The 24,196-nt window shown below is 38.7% G+C and overlaps 1 protein-coding gene across 9 annotated transcripts in view; it reads right to left on the bottom strand.

Annotated features, from left to right (window-relative positions):
- Positions 1–2,845: 2,845 nt before the first annotated feature.
- The window catches only part of GPATCH2L (G-patch domain containing 2 like), a 39,728-nt gene continuing 18,377 nt past the window's right edge, over positions 2,846–24,196 (bottom strand). For 6 of the 9 annotated variants that reach the window (XM_009101875.4, XM_018907386.3, XM_018907387.3 and 3 more), the window contains exons 9-10: positions 16,424–16,515; positions 2,846–11,386 (exon numbers count right to left, since the gene is read on the bottom strand). In XM_009101875.4, coding sequence (XP_009100123.1) covers positions 11,214–11,386; positions 16,424–16,515 — 265 coding nt within the window. In that variant the 3' untranslated portion in view covers positions 2,846–11,213. Of the gene's footprint in view, positions 11,387–14,006; positions 14,360–16,423; positions 16,516–24,196 lie in introns of those variants that run through there. The other 3 variants (XM_050974785.1, XM_050974787.1, XM_050974786.1) reach the window with 2 other exon arrangements.

Here is a 24,196-nt window from a genome sequence, read left to right as displayed (position 1 = left end):
AGTCCCAAAATGGTATTAATGGAAATTCAAACATTTTGATTTTCATCTTTCAGCTTAATGGAATGTCTTTAAATGAGTATTCAGCTTACAAACAGAGCCTGCCAACCCACATCTAACAAATGAACACAAAAAAGCTTGTAGAAGGAGGTTGTTTGTCTTTGTCTTTTTGGGTTTTTTAAAGATGCGCTAATTTCCCTAGAAGATGTAAACCTAGAGTCCATGGAGACAACAGAACAAGACTTAGGATAATAAAGACAATAGTTAGTATCATTTTCTCCTTGTAACCTTTTCCTGTTTTCTAATACAGCTCAGTCAGATGATTGATTCTGATTCCAAGGGCATTCTTCCCATAATATACACTAAGACTTCTGATATTTAAAAACTTTGCTGAATTGGGCATTAGAAGGCAGCCTATCATTTGTTAAACAACAGTCAGGTTTACTTCACTAGACAATCATTACTCTGTAGCTTAGAGAAAATAATCAAGAGGACAACACTCTAAATACCACTGTCAGAAATGAGTCAAAATTCATGTCATCCTATGATGTTCAGGTAAAGGTATATAAAGTGTGATTGCTCCATAGCAAGATTTCACCTACCTATTGCTCTTTCTTGAGATGTAGTAGACAAGTTATTTCACAGCAGATTCTCTACAATACTATGCATTTGGGGCTAATCTTTCAATTCCTTTGAAGTCCAGGAATCATAGTATTTCCAGAGACAAAATATATTTGGGGAAATTAAAACACCTTTATAAGCAAATTCCATTACAAAGTGAATACATACCAAGTCCTAGCTCAAAAATAAGTAAAATATATACAAACAGATATACATATATCTGGTTATAGATAAAAACACTCAAAAGGGAAGAAATCCATTTTCTGCCATCCTAAGTTGTCCCTTGGTCCATACACTTTACAATAATGCTAAATCAAATGATTACACAGTTTATTTTTGAGACTTTTTATACAGAGCCATAGAAGGCATGCCTCCAGAGAGGTGAAGGGCAAGAACTGAAGGAGATGAGCACAAATGAGTCAGACCCAATATCAGAAAGGACAAAGCAGGATCCTGTCCAGGGTTCTCATGATGAAAGCAACTGACCATCAGCCCTGGAGAGATCAGCCTGCTGCCATCTCTCTCTTAGCTAAGAAGCCATGGAAGGACTTCAGCAATAAGGACAGTGCTCCTCACCTCATCAGTAATTGTGGCTGGATGTGCAGAAGCTCTGAGCACTCCTTACCGCTGCTGAGGAAGTTTGTAGGAAATGTGATTTGAACCTACAAAAGGGTACAAAGTCAGTCCTTGCAAATTGCCAGTGTCTGTGTATCTTATCTTTGACCCTTCAAATTAAAAAAAAAAAAGGGTTTTGCTTCAGTCTCAAATTCCTTTACTTAGGCAATAAGGGTGACAGTAACACCCAAAATCTCAGCACACAAAATCATTAACATTCTAAGCTGTCATAGCAGGAGGTACCCTGAAGATACTAACAAATATCTTTCCTCTTCAGAGTGGAGTCTGGATGCTGTGCAATAAATAAAGCTTGAAGTCAGCCTAAGTAATGGGAAGAAAAAAAAAATCCCAGCCAGCAGCTGTACATTCAGAGAGTCTCAACTGTCCTACACTAAGGCAGGAACCTTGTATGAAGGGGGCAGATGGACAGACTGAGACACACAACCCCCAAACCCAACAACAAATCATGCAAGTGCCTGATTGCATTGCACTACACATGCAGAAGGGCACTGATCACAGCAACATGGGCCACTCAAATTGCAGCTTTGCCATCAGAGCACAAATTTTCTGGTTTATTTGTTACATGAGGGGTGGGTAGAGGTGCTGAAGAAGGTTCTTGTTTAAATATCTAATTACATATGTCAGCAGATGAAGCCCATGGTTTAGAGTCGTGCAGCCACTCAGTGTTGGGAGAAGGGTGAAATGTCACCTTCCCCAGGCAGCTCCTGCATTGCTTGAGTGCAGAACAGCCACACCTCACAGCCCCCTCTCCCCACCCAGAAATCAAACCCTGCATGTGTAATTCCCTCCTTCCTGTCTCCACAGTATCTGAAAGGACCAGTAAGGGATAAAAAACTCATGAAAGCTCCCCTTGCTGTTCACTGGATGACCAAGAAAGAAAACATAGGACTTCTTTCACTCACCATACAACATTCAGCAGTAGGAGTGTCTGGCTCAAAATGGGAACACGTGTTTCCCCATGGAGGAGGGCTAGGTGAGTCCAAGTATTTTGCAAATTATTTTGTGAAGCAGGATGAAGAAGAGCCCTAAGGCAACACTGGTGAACCTCTCATGAAGCTGGTGTCAAAATTACAAGGGAAACATCAGTGTCAGTGTTGGCATTAGTTTATCAGAACCACTGGTCTGCCACCATGGCACCTGCAGGCAGTCTGTGAGTGATGACACTTCTCAGAGGAAGATTTCTCCAATCTTTAGGTATAATTCTAAAATTTCCACTACAATTTTTAAAGTGTGTTTTGAAAATTCTGTGTGCTAAATCTGCCCTATGGTAGCAACCCCTAAAATCTGATCACATTCTCATATTTAGACACCTCCCTGTCACTCCCCACTAAAAATGAATTAAATTAATGTAGTTTACCACTTTGAAACCCTATAGGTTTCAAAGCAAGTCCACTTGCATTCATCTGTAGTTTCAGTTGATTTTTATGAGTTGGAAAAGCATGAAGAAAGGTTTCATGGTTTGAAAAATATCAAAATTGATAAATGCCATCATAGTCAGCCCGACTATCAAACTTACCACCAGTTATTCAAACTGAACTGAGAAAATTCTCAGCCCTGGGATGTAAAATTAAGGACAAGTAAAAAAGCACCATCCAGCTTTTACTTTTTAAATAGAAATTTATCCAATTATCAGATTAAATGCTTCATTACTCAAAATTTTAAAATTACAAAATTGCAAGTAGGTGTAAGACTGAAACAGCTAATTTTTAGACATTTGAAATTTTTACATTACCAGTGGTTTGCCAAATCTGAGCCCTTCCCATAAGACAATCTATTGCTCCTTGTTCCAACTACTTATACCTAACAAAAATCAGCATATTTCACAGGGAACATTTCACAATTCTCACAGGTGCAGCTTGTAGATGAGAGAGGAAAATAACCACTTCTAAAAACTGGACAACCCTCTACTCCCATTATGGTGTTAAAAACTTGAAGACATTTCCAAAGGATCTTGATCTTTTTGTTTAAAAAACATTTAGTCCACTTGCGATCTAATTTTTACAGTTTATTCATTGGAACACTTAAGATAAAGGGATTCCTGTGCTGCTCCTACCACAAATATGCATAGCTATTAATACTGGGACACAAGCATAGGCAAAAGAAAATTAGAAGTCCTCAGTTCATTTGATCTTTGAAGTCACGTTATCATGGCAAAGAAGAATTATGCCAATCTATCTTAAAAGGATGTTAGTGTTGGCAAAATGAATTGATATCCATTAAACTATCAATTGAAACTGACCTGCTCATTTAAAAGACATCCCATTTGGAACTGGGCAGATCTGAAGCAGAGGCTTATAAAGGAAAGGCGATTTAAGAAACTCTGGAATTGTTTCAAATTCCAAACAGGGAGCATCTCACTTGTCTAGAGACAATGTCTTGACAAACAGGGAAACAAAATCATTACAAAAAACTCCAAAGAACGGACATGATAAATTACCCCAAATCCTTCACTCAGGTTTGCAATTCAAAGCAAGAAAAGCATAGTAACTCCCTACAGACCTTCAGATTACAGTTTATACTTTATACTTACGGAAACGGTCAAGGAAGCATGCAGATTAATGGAGAGCCCAATACTGTAAATCTAGTCAGATGTCAGCGAAACCTCTCTTCCCCCACTCTCAACTCAGTTTGCTTTATATCAGATAAAACACTTCTTTCATATATTGATTTATTTCCAGTTTCTATAATCAGAACAGAGATTTTGCAAGAGCCTCATTCAGAGAATACACGTCTTATTTAAAACAGAGGAATACAAGCAGGAATCTTTCTTATTTACATGTTACCCTTAAAACAGAGTCCCAAGAACTGAGAGTCCAACCCCTATCAAACAGCTAAATCTTATGATCTCATAAAATATTTGGGACATGCACAAGGCAGCTCTTCACAGACTTTTGAGTAGACCTTCTTGGGAGCTATCTCTAGGAGAGCCCTCTTTGACAGCAAGAGGAAACTGAAATGCAACTGATGGTAACTTTGGATCACTATCTGTGTTGTCAAAACCTGAGGGAAAATTCAAGGACTTCAGCAGTGCCCAAGGACTCTGGTCAGACCAGACCAGTCTCAGATCATGCCCCTCTTAGAAATGCCTCCAGCAAGGAAATTTCACATGCACCAATCTAGGCAGCCTAGGCTTTAGGTCCAAATTCATTTATATGCCCATCTGCAAGACAAAAGATGCTTTATTATTACTTAGAATTTCCAATGCCATAAAGGGTTTTCTACCACACAGGCCTGACACCTTTGATCTTCTTCTGATAAAACTAAACAGACTGAGCTCTTTAAGTACTGCAAACTATAAATATGATTGGTACAAAATTGCATTATAATACTGCTAAAGGAAACGCGATAAATTTTTGAATTAAAAAATAATTCTTACTTTCTAGGACCTTGTACATTGAAAAGCAGTGGTAAGAACTTTCCATACCATCTCCTATGGAAGTGTTACAGCAGCGTTTGGGCAACAAAGACTAGCAGCATATTTGGCTATATGAGTATATGCAGCCTGAATAGCATTGTTAGAACGCTCTGTGAGGAGTACCATAAGTGACTCCTAACACTTACTCTGTAATTCTGAAGAATACTTGAAGTATAGACACTAGAACTGAATGCATATGGATGTGGAATATTGGGGATTTTCATGCAGGAGCACAATAAAAGGTTAAATGACAAGTTTTACAGTATGAAGCTTATGAGAAATTATTTATATGGGTTAGTGGATTACATAGGACTTGTGGACTGGGCATACAAATACATGTCAAAAAAGCCTCATTGTAAAGAAAGAACAAGACTTTTCACCCTTGCTGAAAAAAAAGCATGGTAAGAAACAATGTCACGATATTGATATTAGGAAAAAATATTCCAAGAGAAGATGCTATTTACTTATAAAGACAATAATTATTAAGAAAACTGACTACAAACACAGATATGCTAATCCTTACTTGATGTTTTCATCATCAGGATGTGTCCTTGTAAAAATATATTTAAATCCCTTTGCAGGATAAATACTATAACCAAAAGTTTAAAAATGTTTTCTCCAGCCTCAAAGAAAGTTTGTACATCTTTTTTGAGGCAGGACACTGGGCTAAGAGAACACTAAAAAAAAGTATCACTATATTACTGCTTTATCTTTACAGTACTCCCCAGGTAGGCAAACCAGGTCACTGTGAGAGACAGACTACCACAATACAGCATTTTTCATGCTGTTCATCTCATTTCCTTCAGAGTTTACAAGGACAAGAGGGCAGCTTTGCAAAATCCTGATCATCCTAACACTGGCATCTCTGCTTCAGGACACTGAATACTCTAGCTCATAGCACACAGGGCTCAGCAATACTTTTCTTGATTATTGTCTACAAGTATAAATATTTTGAATCTTTCTCTGATATAACAGGCTGTATCAGTCCATTTTCCAGTTTTACCAATTCTTTAAGTTGGTACAAGAACTCTCTTTATACAGTATGCCAGGGAGCACATCTTTTATGCTCACTGGACTCACAGTGACAGCCCTGTTTGCATGGGAAGGCATTCTCACCACATTAACTCACTAATGTTGAGAATTATGTTGAAAGATCCTTCTGTCTCTCCAATGTAAATCTGTATTAGATGTCAAGTGACTGAGGCCCGGCCACATGTGGGTCTCCAGGCACTGCTGCCAGTTTAGTTGCCCTGCCTGTGGCACTCGCCTGTGGCACTACTCACTCTCTTAAAAAGAGATACTTTGGTATAATTAAGCCATTATGTCCTCTGTGCTGAGTTCAAGCCTTGTACTGGGTAAAGTTAATGGCCTAAGATAATCTTTTACCTCCTGTATAGCAAGTGTCCCCTTATGCTTCATGCCTTAAGAAGCATTACTGTATTTTTCCTCCACTTGATGGTACAAAAGGATTTCGCAATCACAAAATACAAACTGAAACAGAATACAGGAATCAACGACACAGAAATAAAGTATCACAATGAGAACATAAGTTCATCTTCCTTTGATAGTCTCCTAACAGACCATTAAAATGCATTTTCTGAACAAATGTAGTATCCTTCACTTTTGCTTTACTGAAAAATTCTCTGGTTAAAAACTGTTCCTCAAGACAACAAATCAAAGTTCTTATCCACTTCACATAATTGCTTTTCAATACCTAGGCACACATACTGGTTTTTGTAGCATCTTCCTTCTTCAGTACAGAAGGGGTTACAATAAAAGAGGCACTCCATCATGCTTCTTGTTGCCCTTCCTACAATTTCCCTTCTCATCCTCTGCCCACTAAGCAGGTCTCTGCAACATCCACAAAATAACAGCAAGAGTACCTACGGTTTGAAGGACAGCACTAACCTACTCAATGTCATTATTCAAGAATGATGCTGGCAAGACACACCTCTGCATACCACAATCACGAAGCTAATCTATCATTCAGTAGCACTAGTCCAAGCTGCTAACAAGTTTCTCTCCAGCTCCTGTTTTGTTGCTTCCTACACTTGTTACTGTACCCTAAAATCATAAATCCGTCACAACAGAAACTACACTCTTTTAATTCAGTCTTCTCCAGTACTTACCAAACTGGCCATTACTCCTGACTAGGGCTCACTGGAACTACCAGAAATGTGCAAAGAACAACTAGGAAACGTGCTTCTCTCAGCTTTTGATTTCTCTTTCACTGAATGTCCATCTTCTCCCTATACACAGAAATATGTCATTTTGAGTTGGTCACTGCCATCTATGAAAAACTGTTGCAATTGCATGAGGTCCCCAGAGACAGGAAGGGGTATGTATCATCACCTTCACCATCAACCACCACATCACCCACTGGACCTGTCTGGTTGGACTTGATGATCCCTGTGGGTCTCTTTGAACTCAGGATATTCTGGGATTCTATGATTTAAAGGACTTTAAATGCCTTTCAGTAGCACCAGTATGATCTCCTCGACAATTTTTCCAGGTACTGGGGCTAGACTAGCAGGTTGGTGTTTTTTGGGTCTCACTCCATGCCTTTCTTGTAAATTAGAATGATGCTGAGTAGATTTTAGTCAGGATAGACCTTTCCCAGACTCCCAAAACCTTCGTCAGGGACTGGGAGAGGTCATGCTACAACAACCACTACTAGCTCCTTCAGTACTCTGGGATGAATCCCATCTAGCCTCATAGACTTACAAACATTCAACTGGTCCCTAACATCTCCATGTACACAAAGTCACTATTCCCACAGTAATGGTCCTCCAAATCAGAAGACAGAGCAGCCCAAGGTTTGTCAGTATTATGATGAGATCAAGGCAAAAAAAAGTACTGAATGCATCCACTTTTTCTTCACTTCAATTTGTCAGGTGATCGTTTACAACAAATATCAGCCCAATGTTTTCCTTAGACCTCCTCTTGCTATTTATATACTTCCAAAAGCCTTGCTTTTCTGACACAACAGCTCTGGCCAGTTTCAACTCTAATTAAGTTTTGGTCTTTCATATCTTCTCCCTGCATATGTGAACTACAGCTCTAATTTTTCTGTGAAGCTTGACCTTGCTTCCAGAGATCATAGAATCTCTTTTTCTTCCTGAGATTCAAGAGGAGTTCCCTGTTAAGCTGGTCTTCTGCATGGCTTGTTTGACTTTCAACACAGAGAGATCACCTGCTCTTGTGCTTTTAAAAGGTGATTCCTAAAAACTGACCAGACTCAAGGAACAGCACACTAGTAACTAGCTCACTGAGTCACCTAAAGCTAGCTCTGTTGAAATTCAGGGTAGGAACCTGGCTGACCATTTTCCTCATTACATCAAAATTTTTAAAATTACCCATTTCATGATCCTGTGGCAAAGGCAGTCACCTACCATCATATCTCTCAAAAGTCCTTCTTTATTAATAAATAACAGGTTTAGGAGGGGATCTTTCCTAGTTGGCCAAGTAAAAAAGTGGAACACAAGTGAGCTGCGTATCTTTGAAACAGTAATCACATACTGGACCATCTCTGCAGAAGCACAGCTACTAAATCAAGGCATGTTATTACTCCTTTCTACTCAAGTAATTCACATGGAAAGCATGTGGATTACATATCTTTCACACCGAGTACTGTGTGAGCAGAGTGACTTCTAAGGAAATCTGCCTCAGATTAAAGAAAGAGGCAAAAAGATGGAATTAGTTTATTCATCTAAGAATGCTGTAGATACTAAAATCTGTATCAAGTTACTGAAGTGGGAAGCTATATTTTGATAAATACCCTAGAGTAAAAAGATACAGGATCCATTTAGGTTGCCTACCACTCAGGAGAATCAAATTCAGTTGAGAATCTGACTGGTTTGTAAATGGATTCTAATCTAGAAATAAAAAAGACAAGGCAGCTGCAGCAATTGGAATCTCCTGGAACTTCCAGAAAGTTGCCATGGCAGGAACTATGGCTTGTCAAGACACTGCCACAGTTGCTCTTCAGTACTGCCACAGGTATAGTCTGCGTTTAAAGGCAAGAAATACCTCCTAGGAGCTTACAACTTAAGTAAGGGCTTAACCAGATAACACTGCTACTGACCTCAATAGGAAAATATGATAAATTCTCTTTCCCTGCACCCAGAGAAAAATCACATGAAGCATTGCAACCCATCCCTCCACCACCACAATGAGATGAAGGCTCTTGATTCCCTAACACTTTTCTTGAAAAAGCTTTTAAAGCATCCTGACAATACTCAAGAATACTCAGAACATAGCAAGATATATCACAATTGATTTTTAAAAGGGAATACAATGGCTAAAATTGTATGTAAATAAAATAAATTGTATTTATTGCATAAAGCTGAATGGTCAGTAATCTGAGTAAATCTCTTGAACAGATTCAAACTAAGAGAGGTTGAGGAGGATGCTTCACGAGATCAAAACCAGTCAATTTCATAAATGCTCTTTCAGGGAATCACTCATTATCATTAGAGCAGCATGCAGTTTAGATTACAAGGCTTCAAATCCTAAATTTTATCTGCAAGCTGTCAGGAGAGGATTATCACCTTTCCCATTCACTGTATTCATGAGTACTAGACAGTCAAGCCACTACTCTTCAAGTTTACCTTTTCTTCAGATGTTTTAGATTTCAGGCCCTCCAGTGCTGAAACTTCCTGTGTTACTCCTTAAGCATCACTGTTCAAAATAACTACAAATAAGACAAAGCCATGAAAACTTTAAAACAGGAACACTTCTTCCTTTATAAACTGTTACAGCTTGTCCTGTAATCCAAATCTGTATTCCTTCATTAAGGTAAAAAGGGTTTCCCCATTCTAACGACTTCTAAAATGTACCACCCAGATTAAAAAAAAAATAAAAAAGAAAGAAAAAGAGTTTTGAAAAGGATTTATAGTGACAGATCTGACAGTTTGCTTGTGCTGCAAAATATAAATCCAATTTGGATGTCTCCCCAAGAATAAGTAGGTATTAGGGGATCAGACACAGTGTGCATGTAGTATAACTAACTATATCTGTCAATCATGATTTACAGTCATTCAGTTTGTTTTGTGTATATTATGACCATTTCCCATTTAATACACAGCTAATACAAATCACTGTTTCATATTCCCCCAATCAAATCTATCAGTCATTTGATTCATAAGAGAACAGAACACTGCAAAATCAGTAAAATAAAGCAAATTTTGCTGTCTGCTTAAGAGTGCTAGTTGCACTGCCACAATCAAAAGAGATTTTACAAGTTTAAACAGTCCTGTCTGAAAGCTCCACACGAGGAAAGCAAAAAGTTCTATTCATACAAATAGGACTCAAAGGACTTAAGAAGCTGTGAGGCCACCTGTTCCTTGGTACATGCTGTACAAGTACATATTCTGAAAACATAGTCCAAGATAAGCTCCAGAGTTACTAGAGAGAGGGAAGAAATCCCTGTCTATATATTCTGCAACACAGAAGGTAACAGCAGACCAAGTGGAAGTTCTATGAAGAGAATCTCTTTAGTGTAGACTGCAGTGTAAGGTGCAATCATCAGCAGGTGGAGACACCTCCAGTAGGTATAGCAGAAAATACTTTTGAAGGCAGAGGAAGCATGATACAGAAGGAGTCTGATCTATACCTATAACACTCTGAACTCAGGTGACACTTTAAATGGCTTTTATGGCATGTTACCTTAAACAAGCATCCTTTAGAAACACTGACAGCCATTTTTTAAGTTATACACTGAGATATGGATGTTTTGTATACTTTTCTACCATACTGCAACAAAATTCAAGGCTCTGGGTTTCTATCCAGAACACCAGGTTGCACATTTATGTCCAAGTAGTTCTCCCAAATCCTTATCCAGTAGGAGGTTTAGGAATGAACATGCAATACACAATAAAGACTGAAGACATTCAGAACAAGGGAGAAGGAAAAGGTCAAGTGGACAATACTGCCAGCGAGCTAATGGCAATTTCTACACAGACAAGCATCAAATTTGCTTTGCCAGAAGCAACAGGATTTGAGTCTGTTAGCCCATGGCTAGAAAACATTCTGCTTATACAGAATTCAGGTTCCATGTTTCAATGTGTTAGTATTCCCTCCTCATTCCCCAGCCAAGAAATTCTTCTGGTCTGGAAGCAAGCAGAGGGAGACTCCTACCTCCCTGAATGGCAGTGAGACTTTCACCCTGAAAATGCCAAATACACAAACAAGCAACATGTCCAGAGGGTGAATAAGGATCTGAAAACCCAAAAGAAAACCTGTACATGATCCATTATATACATGAGTTGGAATCAGGGAAAGAGATGAATTCATAATAAATACAGTGATAGCAGGAAAATCTCTAAAAGCCACTGCAGTCCCAACACCGATTACCTTTTCTTAAACATAGATTCACAAACATGATTTAGGTGTGTGAGGCACACAGACCAGCCTGGATGATGGCACGCATCACGCACCAATACTGCAGATAGCACTACTGCCAAACAAGATGTTTGGTGCAGACAAACACCAGAATCAAACACTTCTAAAATCGAGCAAGCCTTTACAGTTGCAATGCTTCTTTTTAGCTGTATCCAGGGCTCTTCTCTGGTGGCATTTTAAAAAAGTTACTGGAGGCAGCAATAGTAGATTTCTCAGCTGCTGGTGTTTTCCCAGTCCACTCATAGTTCTGGGATCTCAAGGATGGTGTTGCTGGTAGCTCTGATTCTGCTGCATCCATGTGGACAGATAAAGTTGCTGGAATATAAAATTGCAGGAAAGAGGGAACAAAGACAGTAAGAAAGGGCAATAAAAAAATGTTAGAAAAACTAACTTCATGGCAAACCCCTCATATATATAATTTCCTTTATAAGGATATTATTTCTTGAATTTCTAAAAGTTCTTAATCCAAATTCCTCTGAAATAGAGGTTCTTGATAGCATTAACAATTTTGCTGTAACAATTCACACATTCAAAACTCTAAGTTCCCAGTCCACCAACTAGTTCCCTTAGTCAGAGTTCCTGTTGAAAATCAAAAGTTTTAGCTCTTGCATATTTAAAGTGAATCAATTCACAATCATTCATCTTAAAATAACTTGGATTCCTTGCAAAGACTCAATTAACTTTCTACTTGAGACTTTCAAAGTCTCTGAAGGTGTGGCAAATTTCAGGTTGCTAAGCTCATCTAAAGAGGAAAACACACCTCTCTTCACCCAGTAAGGACAGTACCACGAACCTACACATATATCCAAAATGGTAAATCAGCATATTATGACAAGAAACTACTTGCCAAATTAGGCTGAAATCCATGCTCATTTTCTCAATACAACCACTGCTTCAAAAGGGGACAGGCTATAATAGCCAGAAAGATTTGCAGATCCATAGCTCAACCCAACAGTTGCCCAAATTTCCAAAAGGACTGCCAAAAACCTAGAGATATGAGAGTTTACTCCAATTCTCAGTATCCTGAATCACTCAATCCTCACAAGCAGAACAGGGCCGGGTAAAGAAGAGTAATTGACATAGGAGTCTTTGGAGCAAACAAATTTTTTTAAACAAGTAACTACTTCAATACAAAATACATTTCTTCATTGTAATCTCACAACAGATAATAGTTGTTTGTGTGTTTTAATTACAAGTTGCATCTGCTGCTCTGTAGTAGGATAAAGGATAAAGAGGCCACAGCAAGCCTCAACTAGAGGACAGATTGCTTTGAAGTTTAAATAAAAAGTCAGTTCAATGCTTGAGGTTCCACATTCAGTAGATCTGGAACCCCAACAATGCTGCTTCTGCAAATCCAAAACAGTGAGTCATTCCCATACAGCTACAACACAGCTGACAAAAGTACCTTGCAATTTTAGATCCAACCCATTATCTTCCTCCATCTGAAGGTCATATGAAACATTAAAAAAACCCCAACAACTAAGTCAGTCCTTAAACTCACAATCACCACCAATACTGCACTATGCATTCCTTGCTAGCAGCCTCCACACTCAGGCTCTCCATCTTTCTTCATAAAAAGAGAAAAAGAAAAGGACAGAAACTGGCTTCTTGTTTCTGGGTATAGCAAAGAGTGAACAATTACCAAGAAACAGAAGAGGGAAAATTCACCAAATTGCTATTACTCATCAGACTGTTCTCTGATAAGCAGTTTCACAGGCTGCTGTCACCTTTTTCACAAGCTAAGTGTGAATACACGCCAAGGCAGACAAAAATCTATTTATGCAGATTTTTACCCTGGATTCACTGTAACAGCTGATTAGGATGCCAGTTACCATGTGCACTGCTACATACATAAATAGAGGATTAAACCATATAAACATTAAAAACATCAGTGTAGATTGGTAGTAGTTCACCATTTATGACACAACCATCTGTACTTGCGACCTATTCTGACGAAACGAAGACAGACATGACAGTCTTCAACAGATTCCTTTCAAACCAGAGAATAACTTCCACAAGAATAACATTTTATGCAGTATTTCTCAGACAAGCTCTACTGTGCCACTGGGGATATTATTCCAAATCTACTGTACTGCAATGGAAAGTAACTAAACACAAGGACACTATCCATGCCTTCCAAGTCCCAGACCACTGAAAGGTCAAAGGACCTTTACCACCACAGACCTTAGTCCTTCCTAGGCACTGCCTGTTGGTCACTCACTTGGATGAATCTCTAGTCTAATCTAGTACAGTCAACCTTAACTTCCTCCAGATGTCCTTATTCTACTGCCAAACCACACCAGCCAGATTTTTGTTCTTATCAGGTAAAGGCCTTATGCTTTAGGGCTCACACTATTCAATTGTGTAGTGTGGAAAACATTAATTTTCAGTCTTTCTGAATATTTGTGTATGTTTGCCTAACTTAATTTTGATAAAAGTAATTTCCTAAAGTGCAAATTAATTCTGAATTTTCTACCCACTTTTTGTTGTTCTCAACAGTTCAGTTATGGTATTTAGGCCAGTTAGCCTCAAAGAGCAGGATTAATACCAGAACTTTAATACTACAGCAATACAATAGAGACCCAAGGCACTTCTACAGTAATGCAGTTTTTTGATGTTCATGCAAGGGTCTCTGGGAAAAGATACTTTACCAGAACTCATAAATACTCACAGTCTTAAAAGTATGTGAGAAGACATTGAATAAATTTAGTTGCTTGATTCCCAAATAAATATTATCTCTATCTGCCTTTTCTCATTCCTGCACTGAGGAGGGAAACAGTACACACACCTCATCTGCCTTTTATTAGCATCTTCTGATTTCAGCCAAATTCAACTCAAAACTTTCTGTGGATGTTGGGGGGGTGAGGCGACAGGGGAAGATTTGTAGCTGCATGTTTAAGAAAGAAGCTAAATTCATCACAATGACAGGGGATAGTGTTGGCAGAGATTTGAGCTATTTATTCTTTTAGGAAAATCCTATAAAGAATGACACGAGGAAGCCTCTATCTGCAGTCTTGTTCATCACACTGGTGAGGAGTCCGATAACAGATGTATGCAGTAGCGTGATTTAGTGCCGGGAGCTGGCCCCTGATGTGTATTAATACAGCGGCAAAGCGGAACGAGCCCCTCTTCATCACTCATCTCTATAAAAGAGGTGGAATCCGAGATGGCCCGATGTTCGGCAGAGCAAGCCCATTTGTTCTGCTGACTGATGAAGCCAGCTCAGGCTGTGTCCTTCACCTCCATGGGGCACTCAGGTTGCAAAAAGGGAGATCACTGAAGCAGGACCTGGTCAACAAGTGAGACGAGAGCAGTTGGACTCAGTGAAGGAGCTATTTAAAGGTAAAGAAATCCAGCACTCTGTGTCTGCATGACAGGCACTGGCCTGTATTCTGATTTACCTGCGCTCCACCTTTTGTAGAAGTAAAATACCACAAACATAAAAAGCCTCAGAAGTGAAAAAAATGACACTGCCATGACTCCTGAGGCACTCCTCATGTGAACCCCAGTATATGGCATTTATATGGGGATGAGGAAATGCATGGCAAGGGAGAAAAATCTTTATCTCATCAATATCCAACAAACATAAGAGTGTCCAATTAGTTCTACATTATTGCAGAATAATACTATGTATATTTTTTAGGCATTAGTAATTCCATAACAAAATCTCCTCTGACAGAAATAACATCAGATTCCAGAAGTTCCCAAGTTACGTGTCCAGGTTGTGCTTCAGCTGTAATTGGGAATCTGTAGTAGAACATCATTTAGGACATAACTTCAGTTACCCAATCATAAAAGTTTCTTTCTACAAGTCAATATTGCAGCAAACCCTGCCCACAGCTGTTCACTTGGCTGAGGATATTTCTAAACAGGATCTCAGGAAGAGATCTTTACCATTTCTGACCACTAAAGACTTTGCAGACCTTGTCTATTGATGATCAGCCTAAGCATGCTGCCCACACTCTACTAATTACACTTTTTCCTTATTTTGTAATAAATAACAATCCTCTCTCCCTCACCCATAGTAAGAAAGCTTTCCAAACCCCTGTGCTATTTCCAGAGCTAAGTTCCACTCCAGATGCACTCTCAACTCTTCAAAAAGTGTTCACTATACAATTTGCCTATTCAGGTAAGTACAACTTAAATAGTACTTTGAAACATGTAGGCATGGAAACAGAGGCTCTCCTTATAGAAAGTGACCAGCAATGCAATACATGATACATTCTGAATAATAAATAAATAAATTGACAGGTAACAGTGGACAGTGAGACATTAGCACTCATACCAAGAAAATGTAGTATTCCAGTGCTAAGATTCTGTGGTTTCAGATACTATCCCTTTTATTAAAGAAGTTCAAATATCTCAAAATGGAATACTCACAAGCCAGGAGAGAATAACCTAAATAAATAATCAATAATAGATGAGACTTTTGCTGAACAACAGATTATTAATGTTCTTTTCTATTTTTTTTAGTACGGAACCTTTCCAACAGTTTGCAGTCCAGATCAGTGGCCTGGAGAGAAAGCTCAACTTTCTTCCCTACTTCATTATTCTGTCTACCCACCAGCCCAAGGAAGAAACACAAACTTCCTCCTATTAATCATCAGTTTATTTGGTCTTCCCCACTATTTTTACATCTCTATTTCTTCCATCATCTTACCCACTACCTTGTTACTGGATTACAAGAGTTATTAATAAACTAGTTGGGAGAACATATATCAGTGGATGGTCGCAAGATAGGGTAAGGTGAAAGGACAGAAAGAAACATGCTAAAACCCACCATATTCATCAGATTAAAGCTTTTTCATATTGATGACTAATCAATGACTTTTCAGAAATCTGCCACATGAAAATAGACCAGCATCTTAATGACTACATCCCCCTTACAAGAAAAAACTATTTTCATCCAAAAGAAAAAGACAACCCCCAAGGAGTAAGTGCTTTCACTCCAATGATTACACAAAAATTGCCAGATTTTTGCTCCTGTGAAAGCGTCTACAAATACCCTGATGAAGAGCATCAGAGCCACCAGCTAATGCCAGCCCAATACTGAGGGAACACTGTGCATACTGATTAACTGCCTATTATCATGAACTGCATAATTTAGGACAGTGGAAATAGCACCTTATGAAGAAGCAGATTACTATTCACAGTAAGGTGAAGCACTGCAAATTATATTAACTTGACACTTCTACATTGCCAAAAAATTGTTTAGTAGGCAGCTTTTGATGCTATGCAAAACCATGACACACCCTCTCACAGGTTTGATTAGTTTCAAACCAAAGTAATGCTACCTTTACCTTCTGAGCACTTTGCTCAGAAGGGGTATGTATAAAAATACTGGCAGGTTACCTGATGTTGGGCTAGACATGGAGGCTGCAGCTGGCTTTCGTTTCCTCTTGATGTCCCTTGAACATGGTGGTCCCAGGTGGACATTTGCTTGCCTATGGAGAAAACAAAACAAATTAAACTCAGTTCCAATATCACATTTCTGTAAGACTGACCAGTCACCTCCAGCTCCTACCTTCCCATCAGCTTCTTAACTAGTAAGCAGCCACAACCCAAAAGTTTCTCAGGGAGTTTTGTTCACATTCTTTGTCAATATAAATTATGCTCCCATTTCCTTTAAGAGCTCATACATAAACTGCTCAGAAAAATAATTATTTCTTAGCCATTAAAGCCTTTAACCTTCTGGTTTTGTGTTAATTCCAATCTCCTTGCATGCACAAAGACATTATCAAGAAGTGATATGACATGTGTCCTACCATTACTTCTACGGAAGAATAACAAATGTCTGCTCTTTATGTAAACAGTGTGATACTTGCTCCTTAGTCAGAAATTATTTTTCAATCTATTTGGTACTGTAGAGAATCTTAGAATGTACCTATAATGCCAAATGTCCACGCATGTTGTTTCCATTACAGTAGTAAGTTTGTAAAGTCAGGAATGCAAAGCTGGCTCGTGTTTTTAAAATCATTATTTCCTTATTAATGTGCTGTGCAAACAGCTGAATCTGACTTATGGCAGCCTTGTTGCACTTCTAAACTGGCTGAAAGGCTTAATCTGTTCTGTTAATATCAGCTGTTAAGTCTGAAGCCTGCTGATGGCTGTTGCAGTTTAATCATTTGCCAATTAAGAAGTAGCCGTTTGCCAATTAAGAAGAAATCTGTATTGTTGGAACTGACTTGAGCTGAGAACTCCTCCAAGTCATGTACCTGTAGGAAGCAGAGAAGTTCAATTCAGAAATAACAGTCTTTGCAGCAGACTAGAGAACTTCCTCAAATACCATCCATAATGGATATCAAGGCATAATTTAGCAATGACATTGGGTTCAAATCCCTTCTTTGTCCGATACAACAGACTTCCTTTGGCAAGTTCCTTGGCCACTCTTATCATGAGATCTGATGAGTAAAATGCAGAACTACAGCGCAAATAAAAACAGTTAAAGACTGTGAGGAGCTTACACGATGTAAAATTTGTAACCCTACAAGTTTTGATGATTAAGTGTTGAAAAGCTTTAGTGTCTTCAAAGCTTGTTACTTTGACTTTAAAAGTGTGTTAGATTTTCAGGATTTTTTTAATACATACTAAAGCCTTTGAAATATAAAAAAAGGAAAACTTAATGGGTTTTTTTCATGACAAAAATCTATTAAAAAAACCAAACCCACATATTTACAATATGCATAATTTTAGATGCTGTATTTATGCAAAACCAAATTTTTCTTTTGTATCTATACAGAACAGTGAAGGGACCAAAATAAATTCCTATCCCAGTCCAGTCTATAATTTATTTGAATGCTGCTGGGTCTATCTATTTACCTGAAAAAAAAGTACAACCACAAAAAAAAAAGAAAATACCTACTGTTCCATCTTCTCAACTAAAATTCAAAAGTTCTACAAGAAGTCTATAAGATCTGTCCTTTAAATCTGACATTGAGGAACAGCTTCAAAAATTTGAAGTGTGTCCAGAGAAGTGCAATGGAGCTGGAGAAGGGTCCAGAGCATAAGCCTTGTGAGGAGCAGCTAAGGAACCTGGGGTTGTTTAGCCTAGGGGAAAGAAAGCTCAGGGAAGATCATATTGCTCTCTACAACTACCTAAAAGGAGGGTGTAGCCGGGGGGGTCAATCTCTTCTCCCAGTCAACTGGCAGAAGAATGAGAAGACAAAGTCCCATGCTGCACTAGGGAAGGTTCAGGTTGGACATCAGGAGGACTTTCTTCAAGGAAAAGGTTGTCATTGGAAGCTCATTGGAATGAGCTGCCCAGAGAGGTGGTTAGAGAAACCACCCCTGAAGGTAAAAAGCTTTCAAAAATAGTGGCACACCTACAGAACGCACATTAAAATCTCGTGTTTGTACGCCAAAGTGACTCATCTCTAAGTTACTCTGTGAATGCTAAAAACTGCTTTTGTACATGACTATCATAGTGGCTATACAGTGTTTTCATATAGCTTTAACCATGTGTTCTGAAACATCTAAACACACCAAACCTGAAGAAAAGATTCCATTTTTTACTTTTCATCAGTAACACAGTATTAGAATACTAACTGCAAGACTATTATATAATTGTATATAATAATCCAATTCATTTTAAATAATGTAACAACAAAAATAATTTTTAAATATTCCTTTTTTAAATTGTATGAACTTACACCAACATTAGCCAGTTGATCCTAGGTGGACAAGCACTATGGACTAGGAAAGAAGTATGTAGTATTATTTCCAAGAGACTTTATCCAATTTTTCTCAGCTCACAAACGTTAGAGCTAGATTTTGCATAAAAGCTCCTGGTTCTCAGCTACATACTCAAACATCTACCCTTACCTGATGATTGCACAAGGGGGAAAAAAAAAAGAAAAATGAAAACAGAAGAATCTCAAAATCCCTTCTTGTAGTGCAAGTAAAGGTAAATCATACTTCAATTGAAGACTACTAGCAAGAATGCTCTACCTAGTAGCTGTATATAGTAAGCTACAAAGGCTCAGAGGTCATAAATTGTCTCTGTAAGATGTTTTTCTTTCAGGTTTATCCCTAACTGATCACCCACACTTCAGTTAGTAAATCAGGAACCTATTGATTATTCACTGGCTCTGACTGACCCAGTGGTAAAAGTGTCATTTCAAGTGGCTGGTGCACTTTACAGGCACCATAAATCTGCAGGGAATCTCCAGGTGGTAAGTACCTTGGGAGAGAGAAGAGCAGAAGACTGCATTCAGTGATGACAGTCCTCATTAAGACCTGGACAGAAAGGATGTCTAAGAAATATGGAGATTTCTGGTAGATAGCACAGTTTTCAATATAAATTTCTAATCACTAGCTGGCATGAAGGTCTATATCAGTGAAATAATAGAATTCGTGAATCCCAGTTTAACAGCAGGCTCCTATAGACTCCAACAAACATCACCACTAGGAAAATCAAGTCATGGATATGCACAGCACCCAACACAGCAGTGATAGGTTGAATTACAAAACATGAAAATATCACAAGTTGCAATGATGAATTAGTTATCCTTCCAAAGCTGAATTTTAACAATTCTTCTGAACACTTAAAAATTACTCCAAAGTAGACTCGAAGAGGAAAGGTTGATAGAAATGCATGTTTGTGCATTGTCACAGCTTTCTGCGAAGAAGCTTGAGACCAGAACTTTGTGAGATGAAAGACCTGGGCCAAAACTTACAAAGTAGAATAGGACTTACACTGTCCTTACTAGCCTTCAATCTCTTCTGCTAGGCCTCCGTGCTTTCTTCAGTTTTGCATAAACAGTAATGAGAAAATAATTCCCTGAGTTTTTTTGGATTATGACAGGTTTATCATAAGAAAAAATCAAAGATGCAGTGCTTAGTCATAGGTGGATCTGCCAGGTGACCAGAGACTAACATGAAAATGTAGTTTACAATCTAGAGATAACAGAAATTCTAACCCTGGAAGAGAAAAAGGAGAACACACTTAGAGAAACAAATCAGGATCAAAAATGTGGTTGTTTTGTTGGCTGCAATATATTCAACTCACACAGCAGTCACTGCCAGGAGTTAGTGAATGAAAAATTACACATAGGAAAAATGGCTTTCAACAATATGAAAAGTCTATAGTGTCTTCTTGACAGTGATAATATTTTCTGTAATGACAAACTACAGGAATTATTCAGAAAATACTTTTTGTCTTTTGTTTTTAACATAGTACTTATGGTACCCAGATCTGCATGCAGAAAGAGAAAAAACAGGCTTTGTTATGCAGAAAGATTAAATTCATGGTAGTCTCTAATGTGTCAGAAGTAATGCTTCCTTTCATTTCTTTTCCACATATTTACTCTATGACTTTATTTACATGATTTTTAATGATCAGCACTTACATACACAGGACTCTCATCTCACTTCTAGTTTCAGATGACCATGCACTGAAGCTTGCCACTATTTCACATCTATCACAGTATTTCAACAGAAAATTAGGATTGGCAATGTAATCTGTGGGAGACGATACAGAGCACAAGCAGACACCGGTCCCCAAAGAATCTTACTGGACAGCATCAGGACCCTGAACACTTCACTATTTGTGAAATCTAAATTGCAGCATGAAGTCCACGCTTTTAAAATTCAGGGTAAAAACCAGCTCAGTCTTGCAACAAAGGTCTCTGAAAAGGCCATACAGAGCTAAATGTACTGTTCTGCTTCTTGGAGGCAGAAGATACACTGCACACTTGTGGGTATATGCCTCTTGCTGTCATCTCACATCATCCAGCTTGTCTGCTTGCACTCTTTATTCTAACCCTGTCCTCAGAAGAGGCAAGGCATGTGGGAGGCAGTGAGAGGCAGTCATTAGTCTACTACTAGAAAAACAAGAGATGTTATTATACTCATGTTAAAGTGAATGTTAATAGAGACTGCCTTTTAACAAAGATACTGCTACTAAAACTCCACACAACCCAGCTGTTGCTGTTGTGATGCTTTATTCAGAGCAAACACAAGCCAAATGAAAGGCTCTTTCTCTAAGCCCTGAGGTGTTACCTGAGGCTGTTGATGGTGGCTTCACAAAATTAATAGTAAAAGCAGAATTCTTCCTCCTCTTTGACTACAGAGCCAGCTGGGCACCAGTCTAATCTGCACATAACATGTGTAAATCAATACAAGTTGCTCATCCTATCTGCATGCACAGCTCCCACATGCACAAGTGGTTCTTGCTATCGCATCCCAGTGTAGATATTCCGGATGCACAGCAGTCTCCTATGCCCTGCAGAGCCTCTTGGGAAGGCTTCTAGAGCACATTTCAGATTCCAAAATCTCTAATAGGTCACCTCACTTCTTCAATCATCCAAATCTCACAGAACTTCAACAGCAGCAGTCTGTTCCCCAAGTAAGCATTATAATGATGCAGCAATTTCATTCCTAAAAGTCTGCATGTGGCAAATGCAAATGAATACATTTTCTTCTTGTTTTCCATGTACACACTCTGTGCAGAGATGTGATCCCATATATTATATTTCCTATTTTCACACTGAATCACACTGTAACTGTGCCAGAAGGACTCCTACTGTTTGCCAGATCTGCTGAGTACACAGATTTGAAATAGCAAGTAAAAAAAAAAAGTTCTGAAGCCAAGGGGAATTTATTTTTCACTCCAGAGAATTAGGATTCATCAAAATGGGAATATTAGGCCCCTGTCGACTGCATGTGACACTAGGTTGATAGCTGCTGTTCATTGCACGCCTGTCAGAAGAATTCAGTTATATTCCCAACTGGAATATTAGACAGGCTTTAGCAAAGGAAGACATGAAAATCCTCCAGCTAAATGGAAAAAGAGTAAAAAAAATAGGGAGAAAGGTTGCCTAGAATGAACTGGATACTGTCCTGCTCAAGCAGGAAAAGTATGAAATTGTAGACATCTGTTCACTCCTTTGGCTGCCTCCGAAAATGCCTGACCTTGCATGCAATCCCTGTACTTCCACATGCTTGGGTAAGAGGCAGAAATATCAAGATCTCTATGTACAGATACAGAAGTGACAGAACAATATTTATTTTCACAAGAGTATTTCTAGAGCCAGAAATAAAATTTGAGACATTCAAGTCTGTTGAATTTAACAGCATCACCACACCTAGAGTATGGGGCAACTGGCAGTAAATGAGATCACTCATGCCTCTACATCTTTATCCTATGATCCAAGCAAGATGACAGACTTGCTTCTAAATCAGATTAAACTCTAGATTTACAGTTAGTATTAACAGAGTACATGCAAAGCATTTCTTTATCTGTGTTGTTTAAAAGTCTAATACAATTCTTCAAGTCTCCACCTTCAACATCTGCCTGCCATCCAAGGTCCACTTTTCCTGCGACCTCCAGTGGGAACATTTAATTGTTTTTTTTCACTCATAATTCTATTTTCAAGGCTAGGCAAATAATAAACGGCATTAGGGACAATTTATCTTCTAACTTCCTCTCTTATTCTGCCTGCTATTCAAATTAAAGGGAACATTGGTTCTAGGCTCTTCTGAAACTCTTATCCTGCCTCTAGGGAATAGCATTCCATCAACCAACAACCTACAACATCTTCTCAGCGACAGACTATTGAATAACCAACATCTAATAAAATATTCAACTTCAGCCTATACAAAATCCTCTTAAGTAGAAGAAGCTCAAAAAAAAAATTCTGCTCAGACCGCTCCTCCCAGAGAGGCAAACAGGCAGAGGGGAAGGAGGGAAGGATCCCTTGAGTTGCCTGTGTAAGTCTCTGCTTGCTTGCTTTTAGCAGTCTGCATCATGAAGTCGAAACCTTAGCAGACAAGACATGATTAGCAAACGTTTTGTGCTCTTAAAGGAGAGTAATTATAGGCCTGTGAAAAAAGAAGAGATCCCTGAGGTACTCTTCCTTGCATGCCTCCCGAGAGGCAGCAGGGCCATTAAAAATTCCATGATGAAGAGGAAAAACAGTCTGGGAACAGCCAGGAGGCAATACAGCAAATTAATACACCAGCCATCCCTTGGGAAGACTGCAAGAAAGCAGAAAACTCTCCGTGCTTCACAAAATAAAATTATACCACTAATGATAACAGTCACCACACACACAAAACTGCTTCTAATGATGGGTGTGAAATTCCCAGTGCTGTGCATACACTTTGAATGAAAGCTCTTCTCATCACAGACCTTTCTAAATCAAGAAAGGTAGTGTACGACTTATACTGCCTTTCAAACAAGACTTCCCAAGGAGCCTTCCACATAGGCTTGTCAGTGTCAAGGAGGAGGTTCCTTCTCAATCCTCAGCTGCACTCAGTATTCTGGCCTTCAGCTCTGCTTAAACAAAAGTACTGGGTTACCAGTCTTCCAGATAAACTGCACCAAAATCCACCAGTGAGACAAAGAAAACAGTTCCATAGCAGAGAAAAGACTCCACTCTAAATATACTCCACAGGACACAAGCTGTCATAGCCGAAACCAAGCAGAGAAAGGAGATTTTGCATGGCACAGCAGGCATCAGGTTGAAGAAACTGGATGGCCACAACATCAAGACCATTTCTTTTCCAATATGTTTCATATTATTTGAGAGGATTTACTTCCCCCACACACACGCATCCAATTCCAGCAAATTTCAGAGCAGAATTTCTCCAGGATGAGATGCAAGCTGTTAGAAGCTTCCTGAAGCACTAACTACTGAAATTGATTCCATACATGGCAAAAGCAGGAGATGTTAACTGGGGCAATCGTTTATTTGAGCTTACAGAGATCAGCTGAACCTCCTGTAAGAAAATGGACTACTTACAAGTACGCTTGGCATGCAAAGTTAAAGAAGAACTACTATCAAGATGTTTCTCTGAAGGAACAATCTCCTTCTGTGCCCTTAGCAACATCTTTACATAAAGAAGCTCCTTGTACCAAAGAGTTCCATCCTTACCGCATACATGGGGCCAGAAAACATATTCATTCTTTTCATATTTCTTTCTTCTGTAAAGGTTCTTGAGCACATTTCACACTAAAACAGGAACTATTTTCTCAAATTCCAGGCATTTAAAAACAAGACTGCATCTGGGATGGTACAATTTCTCTGTCAACTCAGTAACAATTCATCAGTGATTATGTTTGTCAGGACACCAGCCATCTGTTCATTAAAGGAGGGAACCAAGCATATATATATTAACTGGTTA

This window comes from Serinus canaria, chromosome 5 (assembly GCF_022539315.1).
Source record: "Serinus canaria isolate serCan28SL12 chromosome 5, serCan2020, whole genome shotgun sequence".
In the NCBI taxonomy this organism is placed as follows: Eukaryota; Metazoa; Chordata; class Aves; order Passeriformes; family Fringillidae; genus Serinus; species Serinus canaria.
Note: the sequence above shows the minus strand (reverse complement) of the source record. Positions and strands in the feature narration are given on the sequence as shown.